Below are 16414 nucleotides of genomic sequence, written 5' to 3' on the forward strand. Positions count from 1 at the left end.
TGTGGTGATAATAATCTTCATAATTGTCCACAGAGAGTCCTCGAAGCTATCAGGAATTGATTGAGGGTATGGTGTGGTAACCTTGTGGTAAATAGAAGTGCTGATACAAAAGAAAACACAGAAAATGATACAATAGGTTCTACCAATGGCATGACTGTAAGAGGTGCTAAAATGATTAAAGAAGACAATTTACATCATACAAATAAACTTTATTTAAGACTTCATGAAGTGGACAGTCTCCTTTCAGAGAACTACAAAATGGGGCAGAAGGCAAGAAACTTTCATAAGATAAAGAAAAAGAACAAGGATGAGATAAATAGAAAATATCTGATTGGCTGGGGTCACATAGTCACTCTTGTTGGGGGTGAGAAGGCCCAGAGCTGGCTTGGCCTTTGGGGACTGGCTGACTGGACACACTGCCTTTCTGGTCAAGCAGAGCATTTACAGGGACATGAATGTTTGCTGATGTGGCACCCTGGAAAGGAGCTTTGTTTCAATAGAGGCACAGCGTTGTGGTGAAAGGGGCCATGACACTCAGAGCTCTGGTTGACCTCTAGGTCAACTGCTTGTTCACCGCTCTGTGCTCAGGTCCACACTGTGATTCTAAAGTAGCAGGGGGAATGCAGCTCTTGGACATCGTGGAACTGGCGGAACCAGGGAAAGTGAAAGTGCTGGGGCCTGAGGAATATTTTGAGCAGTTCCTGTTTCCAGTCATCAGCAAGATGCAGGAGACTACTGTGTCTTGCACCGGAGTGCACAGGAGAGCATATAGGCAGAATAGGAGCAAGTTGTAGGAGATGGACAATATATTCATCCAAACAAAAACCCAGGTGGAAGCCTTGGAGAAAAGCACTCTGAGTCATCTTCAGAATCCAGACGATGGAGTTGAGGGCAGTGTGACCAAAAGGTGTGAGAAGGTGGAGGAGAAGGTGAAGGAAACTGCAAAGATAGCAGAGATAGATGTTGGCTGACCTAGTCCAGTGGATAAAGAAAAGCAATTGTCTTGAAAGAGGGTCAGCCATTCATAGCTAATGGATTCTGGTCAAGCAATGGAGACTGGCTGACAACCTAAAGAAGCTGAAGCAAGAGAGTCTTTTGTTTTCTCTTTTTCTCTCTGTTTATACGCTGCCCTCACTTACACTAAGGTTCTGCTATGGTCTGTAGTTAATGACCTCAATATGAGTTGTAACTGTCAAAAATTTTTGTTTGGGGAAGTAACTTTTATTTGGGAAATACCCTTACATATGAGAATTAGTGCCTAAGGCTCTTGCAGTGGTAAGAGAAGCTGCAAGCTTCTTGTAAGGAATCTTGCAATCACATTTGTTCCTGGGCTTTGGGTTATTTCTAAATTTTGAGGTACTTTGCTCTTTCTTGTGTGACCAGATAGCTCCCTGGAATGTTGGGTCTGTGTGTGTGGCTCATGAGACTCACAGCTGGAGTTCTCTAGCTCTGGAGGTGCCAAAGGAGCTGCATTATTATTGGAAGATGGTTTCATGCAGCAACTGCTAAAGAAGCTGAACAGGGGACCAGACTCCAACTGGGAGTGTGAATGGGGCTGACTTGGCTAAGACTGATGAATCAGAAGAAGGGGTAGAGGATGGTATTGTTTGTATTTGGGGACTTTAGTTTCTGTGTGAGACCAAAGAAGGAAAGATGTATTTTGTTGAAAATTTAAATTTTCAACACACTATGGCACACTATCTGATGTAATCTGTCTGGCCAGTTTGTTTGGATAGCCTAACTCAGCTTTTTTGACAAGGAAACTAGAATAGGAGATGAGATCTTGGTATTCTGTAGAAGTTGATGTTATACCCTGATACATTTCAGGGGATTCTGGGCATAAAATGAAAGAGATATTTGCAAAGGCCCTTGAGGGGCTGGAGAAGGAAAGTGAGAACTATCTACAATGGACCCTAACCTGGACAGGGAACAGGTATCTTCAGGGTTCCATAAATTGTCCGGCTATAAGTTCATTTGAGTAGCAGATCTGACAGTTATTTGAGATCAAAACTTTATGATGAGAAAAAATTATTATGTTAATAAAATTATTTATTTGATTGAAAATAAAAGGATACAAAAATTACTGAAAGTCTAATTGGGGAGGGAAAACAAGCATATACGAATAAGGATATATGAATGGCATTGATGACAACACAAGACAACATTGAATTAAGAGATAAATTGAGTGGCAGTGCATAAATTCACAAATAAGAAACCAGGGACTAGAGTAGTTGATAAAAGAGGTGGAATTTGACCAATGGCTTTGAAAATATGGTAGGATTTGAAGGAGGAGATCATTCAAGTCAAGAGAAGGTATCATATAAACAGTTTTTACTACCCTATGTGTATATGTCAATACCATGTCAAGCATGGTGAAGAATTAATATAGGAACAAGATACCTTATTAGCCCTCAAAGAGATGGCAGTCTAACAAGTAGAGCCAAGACTGATCATGGCTGGTTCTTGGAGTGGTGTAAAGATACAACGAAAGTAAACTTTAAGATGTGCCATGGAAAATAATGTTGGGTAAGGTAAAGGTTGTGCCCAAGTCCAATTTATTGGGTTGCACACAAAAGATCAAGCTGGTACGTGTATGATCTGAGTTAAAAAATGGTTTGCTTAGTTTTAAGAATTCAATAACAGGGTTGTACTTAAGAAGCATGGAAAGAATAGTCAGTAATTGAAGGAGTCTTAAAAAACGGTGGCCTGTAAACTTCAAGACACATACCCCTTCCAGGTGTGAGTGTCTGTCTTTGGTTCCAATCTTTTAAAAACACTTCTAAGTCAATGAGATCTCTGTTGTGCTTTGAAGCATAAATAAGACATATCTGTACATATCCGAGTTATTTATACTTTTATACTGATGCCCTTGAAAGACTTATAGTGAAAGAAAAACTGCCACATAAGCCCCACTACACCCTTTTACAAGGTATATGTGTATTACTGAGAATTTGAGAGCCAGGTTTAGATTTGCCAGACAATCTTCCTGAGCAGTAACATGTTGAAAGTGACATTTTAGAAACTGCATTAAGCAAAATAAAATATACGATATTAACATAAAAGCAGGTTACCTGAGAGGAATAATAAAAATTCCTTTAGCAAATAGTAGATCCTGAGAAGATGCAACAGAATAGCACTTTTTGATTGGAAGAAGGGAAGAGAGGAAAGTAGGGAAAAATTAAAGCCAGTCCTGCCAATGAAGGCATCCAAGGAACCATATGTAGACACAGAATCTGTGGGAGGGGACACTCCAGGACAAACAGAGGCTTCCCTATTTGGCTTGGAGCTGACCCTGAGCACCAGTGAAATTTAAAAGGTGGTATGCAAGGCAAAAATAGTGCACAGAAAAAAAAACCATGGGGGGAAAAAAAAGAAAAAAGAAAGAAAAGAGAAGGGAAGGAATAGGAAGGGGGCACTGAAAATCCCTGAATGACGAGGCTATATGGGAGACCAGCACAGTGCCTGGAAGTGTAAAAGAGCCCAAGATTTCCTGTGCATCCACAATCCACTGCTTCTGTGGTTGGGCACCAGATAAAGAATGTGGCTTGAAATTTCACGTATGTGAAAAAATACATATACTTAAACACTAGAATCACTCTCAGTGCATCAAGGTGCTATGAGACATCTGTGAAGAAAGAATGACTGACGGGGGTAAATTGTTTACACAAAGAAAAGAAAAAATCCAATGTGCACCTCTTGTCCTAGACTCAATTCAGGTCATATGCCTGTTGATGGGAATGATAGAATCTGCTGCACTATTTAAATTGGTATTTCTCAATTTTTTGAGAGGATTAAGTACATAGTTAATATCTCAAAAATTCTATGCACTTATTTTACAGTATCAATATACTTAAATTTGCATTATTCTTATGTTGATTCTTAACCTCCTCCCATTAAAACTTCTTAATGTAAGTTTTTAAAAATATATATAAATTTCAGGTGTACAGCATTATAATTCAACATGTGTATACACTACACAGTGATCACCACTACAAGTCTTGTTACCATCCATCACCATACAGTTTACCCCCTTCACCCATTTCACTAACCCTCCAACCCCCTTCTTCTCTGGAAACCACAATTCTGATATCTGTATCTATGAGTTTGTTTTGGGTTTATTTTATTTGTTCCTTTGTTTTGTTTTTTGAGATTAGACATATGAATGAAATCATGTGGTATTTGTCTTTCTCTGCCTGAACTATTTCATTTAGTGTAATACCTTAAAGGTCCATCCATGTTGTCACAAATGGCAGGATTTCATTTCATTTTTATGGCTGAGTAATATTTCACTGTGTACATATATACCACATCTTCTTTATCCATTCATCCATCAATAGACACTTATGCTGTTTCTATGTTGCAATAAACATAGGGGTGCATCTATCTTTTCAATTTCGTGTTTTTGTCTTCTTTGGATAAGTATCAAGAAGTGGAAATATGGTAGTTCTATTCTTAATTTTCTGAGGAACCTCCATACTATTTTCCATAATGGCTGCACCAATTTACACTCCCACAACAATTAGGGTTCTCTTTTCTCTGTATCCTCTCTAACATTTGTTATTTCTTCTCTTTTCAATAATAGCCATTCTGACGGGTGTGAGGTAATACCTCATTGTCATTTTGATTTGCATTTCCCTAAAAATGTTGAACATCTTTTCATGTGCCATCTCTATGTCTTCTTTGTAAAACTGTCTGTTCAGATTCTCTGCCCATTTTTTAAATCATTTGTTTGTTTGTTATTGAGTTGTATGAGTTTTTTAAATGTATGTTAGATATTAACCCTTTATCAGATATATGATTTGCAAATATCTTCTCCAATTCAGTAGGTTGCCTTTTCATTTTGATGATGCTTTCCTTCACTTTGCAGAAGTTTTTTAGTTTATATAGTCCCATTTGTTTATTTTTGCTTTTGTTTCCTTTGCCTTTGGGTCAGATCCACAAAATCATAACTGAGAATGATGTCAGGGAGGTTACTGCCTATGTTTTTCTCTAGGATTATTATGGTTTCAGGTCTTACATTCAAGTCTTTAATATATTTTTAGTTCAATTTTGCGTATGATGTAAGATAGTGGTCTAGTTCCTTTCTTTCTCTTTTTTTGCATGTGGCTGTCCAGTTTCATCAACACTGTTTATTGAATACACTATCCTTTCACCATTGTATGTTCTTTGCTCCTTTGTCATAAATTAATTGTCCATATTTATGTGGGTTTATTTCTAGGCTCTCAAATTCTGTTTCATTTATCTGTGTGTCTGTTTTTATGGCCATACTATACTCTTTTGATTAGCTTTGTAGTATAGTTTGAAATCAGGGAGCATGACACCTCCAGCTTTGCTCTTTTTTTTCAAGATTGTTTTGGCTATTTGAAATCTTTTGAGGTTCCATACAGTTTTTAGTATTATTTGTTTCAGTTCTGTAAAGTATGCCATTGGAATTTTGATAGAGATTGCACTGAATCTGTATATTGCTTTGAGTTGTGTGGACATTTTAATAATATTAATTGTTCCAATCCATGGACATGGAATATCTTTCCATTTGTTTGTGTCTTCAATTTCTTTCATCAGTGTTTAATAGTTTTCAATATACAGGTCTTTCACCTTGGTTAAATTTATCCCTAGATATTTTATTCTTTTTGATGCAATTGTAAACAGGATTTTTTTTCTAATTTCTCTTTCTGATAGTTTGTTATTAGTGTATAGAAATGCCACACATTTCTGTATATTGATTTAGTATCCTGCAACTTTTCTGAATTCATTTATTAGTTCTCACTGTTTTTTGGTGGAATCTTTTGAGTTTTCTATATACAGCATCATATCATCTGCAAATATGATAGTTTTACTTTTTCCTTTTTTGGTTTGGATGTCTTTTATTTCTTTTTCTTGCCTAATTGTTATGGCTAGGACTACAATAATATGTTGAATAACAGTGGTGATCATGAGCATTCTTGTGTTATTCCTGTTCTTCAAGGAAAAGCTTTCAACGTTTTACCAGTGAGTATGATGTTAGCTGTGGGTTTGTCATATATGGCTTTTATTATGTTGAAGTATGTTACCTCTATACCTACTTTGTTAAGAGTTTTTTTTATCATAAATGGATGCTGAATTTTGTCAAATGCTTTTTCCACATCTATTGAAATGATCAAATGATTTCTATTCTTCATTTGTTAATGTGATTCTTCACATTAATTAATTTGTGGCTATCGATTCATTGAATCATCCTTGCATTCCTGGAATAAATCCCACTTGGTTGTGGTATACGATTATTTTAATACAATGCTGGATTCAGTTTGCTAATATTTTGTTGAGGATTTTTGCATCTACATTCATCAAGGGATTTGGTCTGGATTTGTGTGTATGTGTGTGTGTGTGTGTGTGTGTGTGGTGTCCTTGACTGGTTTTGATATCAGAGTAATGCTGGCTTTGTAAAACAAGTTTGGGAGTGTTCCCAACTCTTCAATTTTTTGATAGAGCTTGAGAAGGATAGGTATTAAATCTTCTTGAATATTTGGTAGAATTCATCTGTGCAGCCATCTGGTCCTGAACTTTTGTTTGTTGGGAACTTTTTGATTACTGCTTCAATCTCCTTGCTAGTAATTTGCCTATTCAGATTTATTCATAATTCAGCCTTGAGAGATTGTATGTTTCTAGGAATTTATCCATTTCTTCCAGATTGCCCATTTTTGGTTATATATTTGTTTAGAATAGTTTCTTGTGATCTGTTTTATTACTGTGGTATCAGTTGTAACTTATCTTTCATTTCTGAATTCACTTATTTGAGTGCTCTCTCTTTTTTTCTTGGTTAGTCTAGTTAAAGATTTGTTGATTTTGTTTATCTTTAAAAAACAGCTCTTAGTTTCATTGATTGTTTCTATTTTTTGTCTCTATTTCATTTTTTTTCTGCATTGATCTTTATTATTTCCTTCCTTCTACTAATTTCCTTCCTTCTACCTGTTTATTTTTCTTTTACTAGTTCCTTTAGGTGTAAAGTTAAATTGTTTATTTGGGATTTTTCTTGTTCTGGAAGTAGGCCTTCATCTCTATGAATTTCCCTCTTAGAACCACTTTTGTTGGTGGTTTTCCATAGATTTTAGTATGTCATATTTCTTCTTTGATTTCCTAATAATCCATTGTTTGTTTGGTAGCATGTTGTTTAATCTTTACATTTTTGTGGGTTTTTCAGTTTCTTTCTTGTAGTTGATTTCCAGTTTTATGCCATTGTGGTCAGAGAAGATGCTGTGATAATATTTCAGTCTTCTTGAATTTATCAAGACTTTTTTTGTGGCCTAGCATATGATCTATCCTGGAGATTGTTCCATGTGCACTTGAAAAGAATGTGTATGCTGCTGCTCTTGGATAGAATGTTCTGTGTATATCTATTAAGTTCATCTGGTCTAATGTGTCATTTAAGTCCAATATTTCCTGATTGATTTTCTGTCTGGATGATCTATCCATTGTTGTAAGTGAGGTGTTAAAATCCCCTAGTATTATTGTATTGCTTAAATTTCTCACTTTAAGTCCATTATTATTTGTTTTATATATTTTGGTGCTTCTCTGTAGGGTACATATACATTTATAAATGTTATATCTTCTTACTGGATTGATCTTGTTATCATTATGTAATGCCCTTCTTTGTCTTTTATTACAGTCTCTGTTTTAAAGTCTATTTTGTCTGATATGGCTATAGTTACTCCACTTTCTTTTCATTTCAATTTACACGGAATATCTTTTTCTGCTCCTTCATTTTCCATCTGTGTGTCCTTTCTTCTGAAATGAGTCTTTCATAGGCAGTGTATAGATGGGTCTTTTTTTTTTTTTATCCATTCAGCCACTCTATATCTTTTGATTGGAGCATTAGGTCTATTTGTATTTAAAGTAATTATTGATAGGTATGTACTTATTGCCATTTTGTTAATTGTTTTCTGGCTATTTTTATAGTTTTTGTTGTTGTTGTTGTTCTTATCTTTTTCTTTTCCCTTGTGTTTTGGTAGTTTTCTTTAGTGTTTTGTTTAGATTTCTTTCTCATTTTCTTTTGTGTATTCACTATTATTTTTTTTTCCTGTGGTTATTGTGAGGCTCACATAGAACATTCAATGTAAGTAGTATCCTGTTTTAAGTTGGTAGCTACTTAAATCTGAACACATTCCAAATCTTTATCTTTTACTTCCCCACCCCCATTTTCTATTTTTGATGACACATTTTACATCTTTTTATTTTATGTACTCCTTAACTAATTATTGTAATTTTAATATTCTACCTTTGTCTTTTACCCTTCATACTTGCTTTACGAGTGATTGATCCACTACCCCTATTATATATTTACCTTTTCCAATGAGATTTTTACTTTTGTATGTTTTCTTATTATTAATTAGTGCCATTTCTTTTCAGCTTAAGGAAGTCCCTTTAATATTTGTTGCAGGGCTGGTTTACTGGTGATGGACTTTAGCTTTTGCTTATCTGGAAACTATTGATGTTTCCTTCAGTTTTGAATGATAACCTTGATGGATAGAGAATTATTGGTTGGAAAAAAATTTTTTTTCAGCACTTTGAATATGTCATGCCTTTCCCTTCAGGCCTGTAAAATTTCTGCTGAAAAGTCTGCTGATAGACTTATGGGGGCTTATTTTGCATGTAACAAGTTGTTTTTCTCTTGCTATTTTTAGGATTCTTTCTTTATCCTTAACTTTTACCATTTTAATTGTAATGTGTTTTGGTGTATGTCTCTTTGGGTTCATCTTACTTGTAAATCTCTGAGCTTCTTGGACCTTGATGTCTCTTTTCTTACTCAGATTAGGGACGTTTTCAGCCACTGTTTCTTTAAAGAATTTTTCTGGCTCTTTCTCTCTCCCCTCTCCTTCTGGAACCCCGATAATGTGAAAGTTATTCCATTTGATGTTTTCCTAAAGGTATATTAAGGTATATTTACTTTTTAAAATTCCTTTTCTTCCTTTCTTTCTTTTTTTTCATTTTGCTGCTCAGTCTCAGTTTTCTATTGCTTTGTGTTCCAGGTCAGTGATTTGTTCTTCTACCTTATCCAGTCTGCTGTTGAATCCCTTAAGTGTATTTTTAAGTTCAATTATAACTTATGTTCAGTATTTTACTATATTTTCTGTATCTGTTGAAGTTCTCACTGTGTTCATCCATTCTTCTCCCAAGTTTGGTGAGCATCTTTACGGCAATTATGCAGAACTCTTTATTAGGTAGATTGCTCATTTCCATTTCGTTTAATTCTTTTTCTGATGTTTTGTCTTGTTCTTTTGATTGGAACATATTTCTCTTTCTCCTCATTTTTTCTAATTCTCTGGGTTTGTTTCTATGTATTAGGTAGATTAGCCATCTCTCCCAGTCTTGAAGGATGGTCTTTTTTAGGAAATGTCCTGTGGGACTCAGAAGCATAATCCCACGTGGCCACCAGAGCTAGGTGTCAAGGGATATCCCCTTCCTGTTGTGGCAGGGCCCAGCTGCTGCTGCTGCAGGGCACTGGTTGGTGGAGCTGGCCTCCCACCAGCTTCGAGGCCCACCTGCTACTACTGTGCATGCTGGTGGGTGGGGCTATTGCTCAGCTGGCTGTGAGGGCTGGCTGAGGTGCAGGCATGGGCAGAGTTCTCAGTGGGGTACCCCCATTAGCAGTAACAGTTTAGAGGGACAATTCCAAAATGGCATCCACCTGTGCCCTCATTCACAAGATAGCGTGAGATCACAAAAATGGCTCCCACCAGGGTCTCAGTCCCCAGTGAACATCCCAACTGGTGGCTTCCTCTCTGAAAGATGCTTTAAGATTGGTAAGTCAGCCCCCTTTACCTATGGTCCATATGTTTTTTAACCTGGTGTTTTTACACTGGATTTTGAGTTGAGGGAGGCTTTGTACAAGCCCTTTAAGAGGTTTTTTTGTTCCATTTAATTCTAGTGTTTTCCTGTTGGTTTTCAAAGCCAGGTGTTTTGGGGGCTCATCTCTCCTGTGCAGGATCTAGGGTTTGGGGTGCTGGATGTAGAGCTCGATTCCCTCACTTCTCAGGGAAAAGATCTGTACTTTATGATCTCTCCTGATTGTGGATCACTGTGGCTGGGTTTTGGATTTTTCCTTGGTGAGACTTTTATCTCTGTCTCTCCTACCTGTCTCAATGTTTTCCTTTTACCCTTTGTCGTGGAGGCATTGTTCGTCCAGTTTTAGTCCCTTACTGAGGGAATTATTTGATATGTTGTTGTAGATATGTTGTGTCCATGGGAGGAGGTGGGTTCAGGATCTTCTATGCTGCCATCTTGCTCATATGCCTTAATGGAAGTTGTATATACATGTTTACGTAATGTCTATGACAAGAATACCTACAAAATATTATATTCAGATTTAATAAACCTGTATTGAGTGTTTTTTATGAACCAGTGTGCTATGCATTAACATAGAACACTTACATCATTCTGGTATCATTGCTATGAGTAAATGTTTTAAAAATTTTGTTTTATTTTGAAATAATTATAGATTTACAGGAAGTTGCTAAATATAGTACAGAGAGGCGCTGTATATTCTCACCCAGTTTTCCTCAGTGGTTACACCTTACATAATTTTAGCAAAATATCAAAGCCAGGAAGTTAACATTGATACAATGTGTATGTATATTACTATAACATTTTATCAGATGTGTAGATTTGTGTAACTACTGCATTCAAGATACACAACTATTCTAGCACTACAAAGACCTCCCCTGTGCTACTTTTTTATGGTCTTCTACCACTATCCTAACCCCTGTAAATCACTAATCTGTTCTATATCTTTATAATTCTGTAATTTCAAAAATGACATAAATGGAATCAGAATATGCGACCTTTGGAGACTGGAATTTTTCACTCAGCACAGTACCCTGAGGTCCATGCAAGTTGTTTCATTTATCAATGATTTATCCTCTTTATTATTGAATAGTATCCCATCTTGTGGATGTACCATAGTTTGTTTAGCCATTCACCTATTGCAGAAAATTTTAGTTGTTTCCAGTTTTTGGCTATTACAAATAAAGTTGCTCTGACCATTTGTGTACAGGTTTTTGTGATGTGTGTGTGCATTATAAGAAATCACATTTCAGAGCTGAGACTGAGGGGGTAAATCAATTGTCCAGAGCACTGAACAGGTTTTCCAAACCCAGATGTTTTTACTTTACCTCCTGTGCTGTTTTCATGATCCCATATTAATGAGAACAAACTGCAGACAGTTTAGAAAAGTAATGATTATATATTTGATTCCTCCTTGACAAAGTTTTGGTTTCAGAATAATTTCTGCTTAAAGATTTGATTGTTTTTAGCATCATGTCTGCACACTGATTCACTCATTTATTCACAAAAACTAATGTTTGAGTACCCATTAGGTACCAGGCCTGGTGCTGAGTGTTGAGGCAAGATGCCTGGCCCATGATGGCTTTTACAATACTATGTTTGTAGCATAGAGGTAACTTGATCTTTGTTAGCTAGTATTAACAGTTTTAAATTTTAGTTTAGAAAATGTTTATTGAGAGTTAATGTGAATGCTAAAATAATATTTAAATGTGTATTCCTAAATTTAAATTCTCTGAAAGATTTGGGTTAATATATGTTGCCTTATCTTAAGAAAGCAATTGCTGAGCATGCATGCACAAATACACAGCCTAATTTTGCAAGGCACGCAGTTCAGGACTTTTTCCAAATAGGGGTGAAGTTCAGATGGACTTTTATGTGTAGCTTGTTCACAAATTAATGATTTCTTCTGCTTATTCTGTGTCCCTTTCTCCCAAAAGCATGAAAAATTAATCAACCATCCACAGAGTACCAAAAGAATTTCTACAGATCCTCTAGGTAAGGAATACTTGCTCTGTCTTCATTATGATGGTGCTATTTTTCTCTTATATTTTATGTGAATCTTTTGGTAAGAAAGAATAGAGAACTTTGTAATTAATAATAAGTTATTAAATAATCATTTATTATCAGTCTAATAAATGAGTTTTCCTTGATAAGTCATGCATGTATAAAAAACATTCTTGAATGTAGATGTAGTTAAAATTTTATTAAAATCTACAAGAAATATGAATTCTACTAAGTATTATTGAACTAAGATAACTAGTAATTACTTTGTTTGGTAAATAGACTACTTCAGTTTGTCCTGAAATGTTGACTATTAGGGTTCAAATCTTAAAACAGGTTTTAAATAGAGGTATATATGGAGGTATGAAACCACATAGGAAACATGTAAAATTTGATTGTGGTTATGCATAACACAATTACATAACAATGACGCATATTTCAGGGTAGAATTTGACACTTTTATTCTATTTTAGCCTTTGAAACAATTCATTTTGTGATGCTAATTGTTACTACTATGATAATTTATTAGTCTTCAAAAGACATCGGTGAATGCGTTTGACTACTGTGTCAGTCTCACCACTGATGGCTTAACATTTCATTCAGAGGTTATCTTTATGGACTTGTACAGAAAATACACAAGCTTTGCTGAATTATTAGAAGTGAGTAGGATAGAAATAAACCTTAGAGTTATACACTCTTTCAGAGGCAATAAAATTATTTTCAAAGAGAGAGCAGGTGACAGAGCAAAAACAAAACATAAAATACCAAAGCCAAAACCCCAAAAACCAAAAGGAAAAAACCCCAGTAAAACAACAATAGCAGTAGGTGAAAGCCAAGCAAGTTTATAATGTTGTTAACTATTGAAGAACTTGATGTTCAAATAAAAGCACTCCCACTACTATTGTCAACAACCACAAGAGTATAGTGATCTTTCCTAAGTGTACCAGGAAGTCCTAAATTAGGACTAGATTTGCCCCTATCCTAGTCTTACTAGGGTTATGTCATTGCTCTGGAAAATTTTAAATTGAATTCAAGAAACAAGAGTTTTTAATGGATTTGTAAGCTGCTAAAGGCTTAAATCATGTACAAAGCATAGAGCTTGTTGATCACATTCAGTATCGTTTCATAACCCTGGGCATCCCTGTAGTTGACTGCCATGTGAGTAAGACAGAATTGGCTATTGACACATTGAGAACACTGAAAGCTAAAGAGGACAACAGATTTTAAGGTGGATGCAAGACCATTATTGACCTACACAGCTGATCATTAGGGGCAGTATGCGTACAGAGGCAGAGATGATGGAATGACTGCGGGCATCAAAGGACTTGCTGTATTAGTGATGGGGCAAGAAACATATTAACCAGGAGCGAAGGAACAGAAGCTGTGGAAGTTTAGGGGGTAGTGGTGAGCAGTAATATTGAGCAGCTAAAGCCATGGAAGTGGAATAGTTCTGGCTGATGATGAAACATAAGGATTGGCCATGTAAGTCAGTTTTTACTATGGAGACACCACACAGGTCAGTGATGTTGACAAGATTAAGAAATCATGTGGTCAGAGGTATGACTGACTATCAACAGGGTTGCTGATGCTGCTGCCTGCCAGTGGCAGGAGACAGATGGTGTGGATGGGGAGAGGAAAGCCTACCCATGTAGCATGGACATTAACATGAATATATTGCAAGGGGGAGGCAGAATGTTGGTTTGAAAGTGGCGATGGAGGGGAAGGATGTGTTGGCTCCATTTCCTGAGTAGCTTTCACAGAAAAGTGGCATGATTTATAGTGTAAAAGCAGGTGCAATTTATGTGAGTAGGTAGATGGAAAGAACAGAGTAAAAGGTGGCCGACATAGAATTCTTTTCTGACACCAAACCAGGGAAACTGGAGCAGAGTTTTGCATGAGTGGGAAAAAATGACTGTGATGCAGGTTAGGGCTGATGTGTGCAAGGAGAGAGAAGGGCTTGAGCGGTTTGCTGAGAGTGATGGATTTGAGCTACACAATAAAATAAATAACAACCAAACAACAGAAAATTGGAATCTTGAGTTTAGGTGGTAGCCAGGAGTCACAGGGTAAGGAAAGGGGTATGCTGAACTTACAGGATATATTCAGAGATGTGTTTAGTTCTAAATAGTCCAGAAGCCAGGGGGAATGTTGGTGAAATGGACCTTCCACAGAATTGCTCTTTGGATATTGAATTTTGGTGAGTTTGTGTGTGTGTGTGTGTGTGTGTGTGTGTAGTTGGGGGGTTGGGGCATGAGGATTGCCTAGCTGCTGCTATAATTTATGCATCAGGTTAGTACAAATTAAGGGAAGTAGTTTTTGAATCTAAAAATGTCTTCTAATATAGTGCTACTCAAATTGTGGTTGGGGACCTCAGCGTCAGCATCATCTGGGAGCTTGTTAAAAATGCCAAGATTTGCCCCTATCCTAGTCTTACTTAATTAGACTATCTGGGGTGGGGTCCTAAACACCATTTTAATGAGCCCTACTGGATCTCAGGGAAGTTAAAATTTGAGAAGCATTTCTAACCCTTTGCAATAGGTGGTTCCCTCAGAAGAAGACCCCAGAAAGGGCACGGGTTCAAAGGCTCTCAACTGTCCATTTGGGTGGTCCCAAATCTTTCTGCTTCTCAGAGGCCAAACCAGAGATTAAGTTTCCTGTGAACAGTTGGAGGGTTAGATGAGCACACCCTCCATGAAAGGGTCCTAACACTGAGTGTCCCACGTGTGCCTCGCAGAAGCCCTGTGGGACAACTTGCTCTACTGGCTGGCAGATGAGCTCTCAGAAGAAAACGCCCTGTGTCTCTCCTCATCCCTCCCCCTTCGCCGCAGCACCATTCAGCTCATCAAACTGAAGAACCCTGATGATCTCACAGAACAGACCCACGAACTTCTTTGCTTTTGGAAAAGATCACTCCCAAATTCCACGGACAAACTTCGCCTTCTGGCTCGCCATCTCCGTAAGATCGGCAGGAGTGACCTTGCAGAAGAGCTCAAATTCAAGTGGGAAAATAAAGGGTTCACTGAACCTCAGCAGTGGTCTGATGTGGCAGAGTTCAGCCCCGCTGCTCTTTCTTTTGCCCTAGAAAAGGGGTCATAGTTGGTTTGAAGACCGTTTCTGTCAACATTTTACTAGCAGTTTCCAAGTAGTGTTGTTTGAAGTGAATCTCTTTGATAGACGTGTTATTGAGACAAGTGAATAAGCACTAATCAGACAATAAAAAGCATCTGTGGGTTTGAATCCTCGCTCATGGTTCAGTGATATATGTTCTGCAGCCAAACTTAATAGCATTTGTAATAGAGTTTGACCTGTGTGTATTTTAATAGCTGGGGTTGCTTTTTAAGTGTAAAGGAAAGGTATGGTATACAGAATCCCTATTTTTTTTTTATTGTTATCTACATAAAAGTAAACTAGTTACCCAGGACTCCAAGCAACTGATTCATGTTATGTGCATACCGTGGAGCCCACAGTTAACAATACAAAATAAATTGGGCTGCAGACGCCTGATGTTAATGATAGCAAATCACTTTAAGAAAACATCTAAGGTTGAAATAAATTAAAAATAGAAGAACACTTCAGCCATTTACTCCCACAAACTATTAATAAGATTTAGCCTAGAATCGGGAAAACCTCGTATGTTATTATTAGTAAAATGGGGCAGCGCAGAGACCATGGAGCATCAGTGAAAGAACTCAGGGCCTTTTGCACCGACTTAGGAAAACAACCTGCTACTAAATCAGTTTGACAGAAACCTTATTACATAAGCCCTACAGGAGCATTATTGTTTTAAAAAACCACCTGTAAAAAACCAAAAACTAAAAGAAAAAAATAATAATTACGCGGGAGGAACCAAGATGGCGGAGTAGAAGGACGTGCTCCCACTCCCTCTTGCCAGAACACCAGAATCACAACTAGATGCTGGACAATCATCGACAGGAAGACACTGGAACTCACCAAAAAAAGATACCCCACATCCAAAGACAAAGGAGAAGCCACAATGAGACGGTAGGAGGGGCGCAATCAGAGTAAAATCAAATCCCATAACTGGTGGGTGGGTGACTCACAGACTGGCAAACACTTATACCACAGAAGTCCACCCACTGGAGTGAAGGTTCTGAGCCCCACGTCAGACTTCCCAACTTGGGGGTCCAGCAACGGGAGGAGGAATTCATAGAGAATCAGACTTTGAAGCCTAGTGGGAATTGATTGCAGGACTTCGACAGGACTGGGAGAAACAGAGACTCCACTCTTGGAGGGCGCACACAAAATAGTGTGCGCATCGGGACCCAGGGGAAGGAGAAGTGACCCCGGGGGAGACCGAACCAGACCTACCTGCTAGTGTTGGAAGGTCTCCTGCAGAGGTGGGGGGTGGCTCTGTTTCACCATGGGGAAAAGAACACTGGCATCAGAAGTTCTGGGAAGTACTCCTTGGCGTGAGCCCTCCCAGAGTCTGCCATTAGCCCCACCAAAGAGCCCAGGTAGGCTCCAGTGTTGGGTTGCCTCAGGAAAAACAACCAACAGGGAGGGAGCCCAGCTCCACCCATCAACAGTCAAGTGGATTAAAGTTTTACAGAGCTCTGACCACCACAGCAACAGCCAG

At 37.6% G+C, this 16414-nt stretch overlaps 1 protein-coding gene across 1 annotated transcript in view; it reads left to right on the forward strand.

The window, feature by feature from the left end:
* The window catches only part of DTHD1 (death domain containing 1), a 71421-nt gene extending 56508 nt beyond the window's left edge, over positions 1 to 14913 (forward strand). The window contains exons 9-10 of the mRNA XM_061191001.1: positions 11754 to 11811; positions 14552 to 14913. Of these exons, the coding sequence (XP_061046984.1) occupies positions 11754 to 11811; positions 14552 to 14913 (420 nt within the window). The remainder of the gene's footprint in view (positions 1 to 11753; positions 11812 to 14551) is intronic.
* The last annotated feature ends 1501 nt before the right edge of the window (positions 14914 to 16414 follow it).

This window comes from Eubalaena glacialis, chromosome 5, assembly GCF_028564815.1.
Source record: "Eubalaena glacialis isolate mEubGla1 chromosome 5, mEubGla1.1.hap2.+ XY, whole genome shotgun sequence".
Classification (NCBI taxonomy): Eukaryota; Metazoa; Chordata; class Mammalia; order Artiodactyla; family Balaenidae; genus Eubalaena; species Eubalaena glacialis.